The sequence below is a fragment of the Falco cherrug genome, chromosome 13 (genome assembly GCF_023634085.1).
Source record: "Falco cherrug isolate bFalChe1 chromosome 13, bFalChe1.pri, whole genome shotgun sequence".
In the NCBI taxonomy this organism is placed as follows: Eukaryota; Metazoa; Chordata; class Aves; order Falconiformes; family Falconidae; genus Falco; species Falco cherrug.
Window position 1 is genome coordinate 34,481,602 of NC_073709.1, and position 9,388 is coordinate 34,490,989.

General features: G+C 41.9%; 1 protein-coding gene across 2 annotated transcripts; it reads right to left on the reverse strand.

Moving 5' to 3' along the window:
- MGME1 (mitochondrial genome maintenance exonuclease 1) lies at positions 1–9,387 on the reverse strand. 2 transcript variants are annotated; one of them, XM_055725714.1, is made up of 6 exons: positions 9,066–9,387; positions 7,639–7,830; positions 3,697–4,298; positions 2,275–2,497; positions 1,689–1,821; positions 1–477 (listed from the first exon to the last, which is right to left on the reverse strand). In XM_055725714.1, the coding sequence occupies exons 3-6, from the start codon at positions 4,232–4,234 to the stop codon at positions 343–345; spliced, it is 1,029 nt and encodes a 342-aa protein (XP_055581689.1). In that variant the 5' UTR covers positions 4,235–4,298; positions 7,639–7,830; positions 9,066–9,387; the 3' UTR covers positions 1–342. The 2 variants fall into 2 exon arrangements, with proteins under 2 accessions (XP_055581689.1, XP_055581688.1); XM_055725713.1 differs by lacking the exon at positions 7,639–7,830.
- Position 9,388: the final 1 nt, after the last annotated feature.

Here is a 9,388-nt window from a genome sequence, read left to right on the forward strand (position 1 = left end):
TGATTTGATTGAACAGTTTTACTTGATAATAGAAACTTTCCTATCAACCTCAGGTTGTGTAAACTGTGTGTGGAAAAACAGAGATTAATTAAGTTGACTTTCTCCTGCCCGGTCCACTGAAGTCACCTACAATATAAGCAAATACACATTCCTTTTCCAAATGTCTTTGTTTTTTGGGGTTTTTTTGTTGGTTTTTTTTTTTAGGGGGGAAAAAAACCCCCTAGTATTAAGAAACTAGCCAAAGTTACTCAAAAAGGAACGTGTATTAAAATGGCAGCTTTAAACAAAGAATTCTTGCTTCGGCTCTGTGCTCAGACTTCCCTCTGCATAGCTCAGTTTGGGTCACTTTCTGTCCATGTACTCTTCAAGGCGCAAAAGCCATTTATTCCAGTACTGCGAGCACAGATCAGGATCCATGAAGTGCGGATGTGCAGGGAAGCCGTTCTTATAGGCAACCACAATGAGTCCACAACTAACCTACAGTTGAAAACAGAAGGCTGTCAGAAATCTGACATTAATATGCAACTTCCATCAGCAATTCTAAACACATCACCTTAACATGTAAGTATCTTAAATAAGAAACGGGAAACAAAAAAAAGCAGTAGTTTACCATAAAACACTTGGGGACTAACATTCAAATGCTCCAATGACTCAGTCAAGAGCCCAAAGCTCTGACTGACTTTGGTGAAAACCAGAGGGCTTGACCTCTGAGCATCAGAGTGACACGGTCTATATTTAAACCTTGCAGGTGCTTGTAAAACTCCCAGTGACTGAAAAGGTTTTGCTTGGGGTCACGTAACCAGACTGATGCCATTCTCCAGCATCAGTTTAAATGGAAATGGCTACTTAGGTATGTTCTGACATCCTTCATACTTGACAACCATCTAATCCAAATCCCAAACAGCCACCAGCATGAAAAGAAACCAGTGGGGGACAGGAGGCTAACAGAATTCTAGAACTACTGCCTATATTTCACTCTGTAAGGATCACGGCCATTAAGTACTTGTGTTTACTGACCTCTACAGTATTCCAGAAAGTCCTTTGTGCAACCTCTGAATTACCCTGCTCCCTTCTGCTTTGTATTTCCCCCCCTTCAATGCTCCGTATTGAAATAACAATCCCTCAGGCCAAGCAGGCCTGGCTAGAATTGCATTTGGAGTCCTTAAAAACATTATTCCATCGTTTTCTGCTTAAGTGATTGACAACACACTGCTTTCCTCCAAGGAAACACTGTACAGCTTCCAAACACTAAGTACATCACTTAGTCCCTCATTTGCTAGTGGGATATGGCAACACATGATGTAAGCAATGGCCTCCCATGCCATTTCCTTGTCCTGCTTCCCACTCCTGACACAAGCAAAACCCACTCAGAACAAAGCACTGGGGGTTGCCCAGATGCCAAGTCACTGTGAATTCATCCAACTTCTTAAGATGCTGAGCATCCCTCGGTCCCACTGAGCAGTTCCTTAAAACCACTGAAAATATATTGCTGACATGCAAAGGCAACACAATTAGCAAGAGTAGAGGACTTACTATGTCAGCTTAACCTGATCTAAGACTGGGCTGCTTTGTTACAAGTCCTACCAACAGTTCCATGATAGACAGCAGGTGCTGAAGGCAGTAGGAGGGGAGAAATGAAAATAACATGAATGTTGCTGCTCGTCTTGGCAAGTAGCAGGCCTACTGACCTGGAAGTCATAGTTGGCATCATGATTTATGGCTCCAATATATGCTGCAACCTGTAATGGGTTGTCAAATGTATTCTTCAGAGATGGCTTTGATTTCTCTGATGTTTTCCAGTCAATCACACACAACTGGCCACTGCATAAGAGAATAAGATAGGACAACGTTTTAATCTTAAGTTTAGTCATAAGTAAGAAATAAGGGATGAGACAGCAAAGAAAGTTGTATCACTCTTAGCCTGTTTCACTCTGATGTCATGTTGCTCATCATTATGTCTAAGCAAGTCTCTTCCACACTGGGAGTTTAGATCTCAAAAATCAAGACTTAATAATATCTGCTGAGGATCACTTAACCCTGCCCTGCTCATACCCTGCTCCAGTAAGGAATTCTCCACAAGAAACAACAGCACTTCTGACATCAGGTTCATACAGGGGATTTCATCCATTTTGCCACCCTTAGAGGTCCATCTAGCTTCCCCCCAGCAGCTCACCAATACACCCACCCACTCCATCCTGGGACACACCTCCCATGCACCATGGAGCACCACACAACACTGGCATTATCAGATTTCTTAGCCAACCAGTACCTCACCGATACTTAGCCACGCAGTCTACCAGGCCCAGATACTGAAGAGTCTCATGCTGAACTGCACTTTCCAGAGCTTTCACTTCACTGATATCTTTTAAGACATGCTGCACACTTGATAAGTAGCCAGAAATATCAACATCTTCTCTCTCCTCCTTAGTTCCCATCTCTTCAGACAGGAACACAGATTCCAAAGCTGCATGAAAGAGCTCTCCTTGGAGGAAGAGATCTAAGAAAAACGTGAAAACACACCTACATTTCAAACACTACTCATAATACCTGATGGACATGTACTACAGATATCACACAACATAGCTCTTAAACCAGTCCTGCTTTTTGTACTGAAACCCTGAGGATGCAGGGAGGAGAAGGGAACGAGACAGAAAAATAAATCATCACCAGTGAAATTAGTATCTCTTATATTAATGCTTACTTTACTTTTTCGGTCTCACTAATTACTCAGAAACAAACCACAATTTTTAATTTATTGGTTATTCAAAGGCATTTCTAAATTTATATGAATTAAAAATATTATTCTAGACTGCTTTTGCTGCATTTGTTTCTTCTGCTGTATTGGTTCATTTGAACGGAATTAACCTCCTTCTGAAATGAGTGAGGATAGTTCTAGGAGTAAGAGCTTATCTCGGAAATGATTCCAAGAAAGACAAAACTTAAATCGTTATGTAAGTTTTGTTAGACCACCTTATCTGCTGAAGTGCTTAGTAACTCAAAAAGCATAAATACAGGATATTCAGTTTTAAAAAGCATAATAATTCATGTAAGGAGTGCTCGGGTATTTATCGTCCTTGCTACAAGAGACTACCTACTATCCCCCAGGTCCTCCCAGACCCCCTTCCGTCCTACAGCTTGGAGGAAGTCACCTTTGTAAGTCTTAACAAATGAAAATCTTTAAATGAATGGCAATTTCATGGAAAAGGCTATATATACTGGAAAAACTAACTAGTTTCTGAAGAACTTCAATATAAACAGCAAGACACACAGGTTTTTAAACACTCAAGACGATATGCTTTCAGAATGCTTATTTCCATCGTGCTACAAAGTAGCTTTTATCTGCAAACAGGCTTAATTATATCAGCTGGAAAATATCTATTTGCAAATAGATACTAGCAAATGGAGAAATAAAGGAGGGGCAGAGAGGATAGAGCGAAGAACATCTAAAGTCTAATTCTTGTTTCCCACACGTTTCTGAATCCATTTCAGTGGTCCTAGAACAAAAAGCAAAGTTCATAGCTTAGATTCATTGACAACAGGTGTGCTCCCAATATGATCTCACCCCTTGAAATGGAAACAATGGATTTCAAAACACTTGACTTGTACAGGGCCAGATACTCCAGCTAAGCTAGCATGTCCCAGACAGCTCTCCAGGCTATTGCTTCTACCTTGTAACCACACAGTGATTAGACTTACTTTTAGTATACTCTGCAAAACCATCTTTTCCAAGTTCCAGTATCATTTTCTGCTTCCATCTTTCCAGATAAAAGGCTTGCTGAGGAGAAATAGTCTGCTGAAGAATATGGGTAACGCTGGGCATTTTCGTTTTTTGTAAAGCTATTTTCATGGGGAGGTTTGAATCACTGTTGAGAAGGGTACTTCTCTTGTTGGGGTTTATTAAAGGAACACAGTTCTTCAGAGTTTTTGTTCCACCTTTCACTGGAGGTCTGTGTTTACCTGGTGGCCCAGATAACAAATTGTCTTCTTCGAGTATTGTCTCTGGTCTTTGGCTGCTGGTTTTGTAAGATGTAACAGAGTAGACCAAGTTCTTGTATTTTTCTTGATCAACTTGTTCATAACTGTTGACTTTTTTCTTTTTACTAGAAAGACACACGGAGGTACCCAGACACATATATGGGAACTGCTTTTGGCAAAAAGGTATTTGAAAAAGCATTTCCAGTTTCCCTGGTTTCCTGGACAGTAGCTGTAGGAATTTCATTCTGACAGGAAGCATTTGTGAGTAGTTAAAGTTTTCTTTCTTCTGTTAGCAACAGTCTGTAGGTTACCATATTTTCACCCTGTGGAAAAACAGATTTGTGATTTCCAGAGTCATGAAACTCTTGCTACCCATCTATTTTTGCCCTTTGCCATGGTCTTCATACACTTTATGCCACCAAAACTCCTTTAGATAAATAATACAGTAAGAGAAAGAACCAACAAGCAATGAAAAGAAGAAACAATCCTGAAAAGAATGAGTGCTGGACTGCAAAATCTGAATTAGGGCAAACACATAAAGATGTTCCAAGTTGCAAAAGCTGCAGCAGATGATGCCCTTACAGCAACTGTATCAGAACTGTCATGAAAGTACACAATAACTGATCTGCAACAAACACCCCCCCCAAAAGAGGCAGGGGGAAATAAAAAAAAGGCTATGCAGAAGAGAATGAAGCAGATCTATTGTTATGAGGTATTAAAACCATGTAAGTTTGTAGCGGTTGCCCAACTTCAGGGGACTATGGTGGCAAAGTACCTTTTGAAGAATAAAAACATTTTTCTTTATACCTAGAAGAAAGCAGACAGCAGCAATATATGCCTTCTGAAACTGGGATACCTGAGACTGGGAAAGCCAAAGAGAAACCAGATGTACTGATTTATCTTCAGACTGAGATAAATCTTTTAAAGATCAGAGTAAAATATAAAGGTATTTTCCTCAACTGAGTTTCAAACATAGTTGTGTTCCAAGACAGTCAGGAAGTTTAAAAGCAAAAACAGTATAGCAGAAATGTTGTTCACAGCATAGCTTTCAAAACTGCATTGTAACTGCAGTGGTAAGTCCTAGGGAAGTTTATGCACATGGATAAAATGTAAACACTTGAATAGTGGCATTTAAATCAACACTAAAAACTTGCAGAATTGAGGCCCTATTCTTCTGAAAGTTATCTGCTTACCACTACAAAGTTCCCTTCCATCTACTGCAAACAAAGACTACGGGGAATGCACATTGCCAGCTAACATCAGCATTCTGTTCCTGACAATACTTGAACGTTACTCTTTTCTTTCCCCACACTTCTTACACAGCACTTTATACACTGCCCAAGCCGTAGGCACCACAGAGAACAAAAACATAGTAGGAGGAGTTATTTTGTATGGACAGGTCCTGCGCTGATGCAGAACTGCAGTGACACCCACGCGTGGGTGCAGGCATCTGTCACACAGAACAGCTGGCAAAAATGGGGTTGTATCTGCTGCAGCTGATTACATCAAGGCATCTTGTAACAAGAGGCTGAGACCTTGGACTCAGGGTTCCATAAATATTACTCTTCATCTGTGAAGGACAAAACCATCTAGCTGTAGAAGTTTAATCAGGAGTAGGCAGATACACCGTTCTTTTCTTTACTGGCTTTACATTTTCACACTTACTTTGTATGGTTTGGGCGAATAACTGCTCTGTAGCCTGATACAAAATTAACCTGTCAAAAGCAAATCTGAAGGAGGAAAACACAATTAGGTTGGATCAGGACTTCGTGTCATGTGGTAGTGGCATTTCTGACCCACTACCAGGTGCCCAACTGCCAGATCTGCCGTACAGTTGTTAGGTGGTCTCAGTCTTTAGTAAGGGTTTCCTATAATTACAATGCATATCACTCAAAATAGTTAATGATTTTAAAACTGCTTCATGGCCTATAATAAAGTAATAGAGGAAAATAATGAAAGTACCAACTGATTAATTCTGCTACTGACTTTTTACAAACTGATTAGATATAAAGCAAGCTACCTTACAAGGGAAACCTTACCATTCAAGATACTTTGAATGTGTGGCTTCCCTTTTTTAATCATTACATTATACTTAATATTGAAGCAAATCTAAATCTGCTTTCCTTATTCAGAACGGGGCTAGGCTGAGCTGCACTTGTTTTCTCATTTCCCAGTATTCAACAGCAAGAATGGACATGACCCTCTGAGCGTCCTCCGACCTTCAGATTCCTGTCAAAACTGCTCTCCTGCCTGCACATGACAAAAGTGCAAGTCAGGTGCATTATGAAAGGACAAACCATACAATTTCAAGCATTTTATTGCCACAAATATGCAAGTTTTGCCAAAACATTGAACAACCTGCTTTAGACAGGTTACACAGCAGTAAAATATTGGACTGTCTATGTTCTGTAACTTAAGTTGTGCCATTTCATTTCATGAACATGTGAGGAAGTTTTAAAAACTTAGGTGAAATGTAACCGAATTTTTTCACCTCTCATTTCTTATGTGATGTCAAAAAGCTGTTTCTACAGCATAAAGAGGTACTTTTTATGAAGTATATGTTTCAATTTCTCAGTTCCCTTCAGGTTTTCAGTCAGTGAGTTTTGTATGTCTTCGCTATTGCTACCAATTGTTCCAATAAATTTATTTTTAAGAAGCTTCCCATGTTTTGTCATTTGACTATCATAAAGCAGCTCACTTCTGCAAAGCTACTATGCCAGTATTTACAGCAACTCATTCTTCTCAGGAGACTATGACATTTTTTAATAGATTTTTTGGTTTTGGAATGGGATGGTTATCTGACAGAATCTGCCCTTTGCTGAAAAAGAAATAAAGAACGACGCTATCACATTACAACAGGTGTCAGTTTGCTGCAGGAGGTAACAAAAACCAGTAAAAGCAGCAAAGAGATATGTAAAGGTCAGGCTTTAATACCATAAGCAAATTGCTTCACCATACTTTTTCATCATAAAAAGCAGTGCATAAAAATTAATCTTATCTCTTGGGGTCTACGTCTAAATAGAGCTGCTGAAACTGTGATTTAAAATAAAACAAAAAGAAAAAACCCCGCTTATTCCAATGTAATAATATCCAAGCGCATAGTTTCTCAGGCTATTGTTTGATGACCATTAATATGTTTACCCAAGTGTATAAATCAGAACAGAATAAATGCTGGGTCAAGACTGAGGATTTGTTCCATTAGCCAGAGTACAAAAGAAAAAGTTTATTCTGGCTGTGTGTCAGCTGCAGGATGCAAAATGATACCCGATTCAGCATAAAGATCACTTGTAGTAAGCTGCCTCCTCAATATTTTTTAAGGAATAAATTTATACCAGATCAGTGTTTTGAATCACAGGGCTATTAAACCACACAAGAGCCGCAGAGCTAATTTACTATAACACTGATACAGTGTTTCAGTAACATCTAGTATGAATTTGAAATTAACAGCCTATATCATTCTGGAGTAATATCTGTGGAAATGTTTATGCATCCCATAACGAACTAAACCACCAGAAAACAGAAAGCTTGTCAGCTGCTGTGCTGTTCTACAAAAGGACAGAGGTTCTAGGATTGCTAAGAAATAAAGAATGCTTTTATCTGGTGGAATAAAGTACCATGTGTTTTTCAATACATTACAGTGGCATTTCTGTGCAAATAACTTACATTTAAAAGAAAGAAATAGAGTTGGAGTGGTACAGATCTACCCTTGCACAAAAAGAACAGAATTCAATTAATATTACTCTCTGGGGAAGTGTCTCATTTCTCTCTGAAATGGTTTGCATTCGAAGACTGGTAGAATTGCTTCAAGTACTGCATGATGAGCCACGCTGGAGAACTCAACACAAATAAAATAACCTGGGGGAAAAGAACACAAAAAAGGAGGAGGGACTTCTCTTAAGCTTCCCAGGCTAACCGACTTTGCAGCTTCAACAACAACTGCACCAACACAATCGAGGAAGCTTTTCCAGGATAGGAATGAGTGGCCTAAGTGAGGCAAACAAAACGGGTTACTTAAGAAAATGTTCATATCCATGAAAACCTTCCTCCAACTATGGTTTCAGACAATAACCAGTATAGCATTTTCTCCAGCGTCACCTATCAAGCAAACAAAAGCACCAGTTTATTTCAGGGATAAAGAGGACTACTAAACATAGTTTCAGATCTGTTGCCCTGTGTCCCTAACTTGAGGAGAGCAAATCCAGTAGTGAAGGTTTAATTTTAAGTTAACATCACAGGCTTTTCTCTAGAAAGAAGTATTACTATTTGAATTGGAAAGGCAACAGTAATCTATGGTCTTTGCTGGAACGACCACTTTCTCTTTTTTCTGGTTACAGCTTAATAACGGAGGGCTTTCGACAGCTATATCACTTTCAGGATTTTCACACTTGCCCATTCCCTGCCCCCAACCCATTTTCCTTAGTTCTTTGCAGTTTGTAAGCTAAACCATTGAGCCCGCGCAGGTTAGAAACACACCTCCCTCTTTTGGGAAGTTAAGAGCATGAGGTGATAAAGGAGATTTAAATTTAGCAACTCAGTTTAAAGCACAAGCCCACAGAGCTACACTGGACCAGAAGGACAACAAGCTTCAGCACTGGGAAGGGAATTAGCGGGCAACGGGGCTATAACACAAAGTCAGCAGTCTCGGCAAAGCGTTTTTGAAAGAGCTGGCCTACTATCGGTGACCAGCAAGTGCCCTGCAGCAGACGGACACGTTACCACCTAAGCACCAGGTGCCTGAGAATCCCAGATAGCACCGGGTAGCTTAGCGTGCGCAGGGCCTCCCTCTCCCCTCTCGCCCCCTCGGGGCTCAGCCGCTCCGGGGAAGCGGCCCTGCCCGCCGCCCGGGGCGGTCCCGCCATGAGCCCCGCTCGGCTCCGCACCGGGGGCAGGGCGGGCAGCCGCTGGCGGGCTGGGGCGCGGGGGCAGCCGCAGCGGGCCGCCGCTCTCCCTCAGCTAGCCCAGGCGTGGCGGCCAGGCCGGCCTCTTTCACCTCGCCCCCACAGAGATCCCTTTTCCCCTCCCCACGGCTGTGAAGCCCCAGCCCCCTCACGAAAAGCAACCCCAGAGAGCGAACCCCGGGCGACCATTACCTCGGCGCGCCGCTTCCCGCCGGCGCTCCCGCCGCCCGCCCCTCGCTGCACGCGGGCTCGCCCCGCCGCCTCCCGGGACCTGTAGTTCTGCCCCGCCACCAGGCCGGCCCCGCGCTGAGCTGTCGGCGCTGGAGCCCCGAAAAACAGCGGTGTGGGAAATGTGCCTTCTCTCTTTCGCTTTTCTGTATTGAGTGTTCTTTGAAAACTTCTAAAGAGACCTAACCCGAGACTTCGAAAGCGATAAAACAGGAAGGGGGTGAGGGGAGGAATGGAAGTCTAATGCCGCCATCTTGGATGAAGGCAAGCACCAACCTGCCCTCACC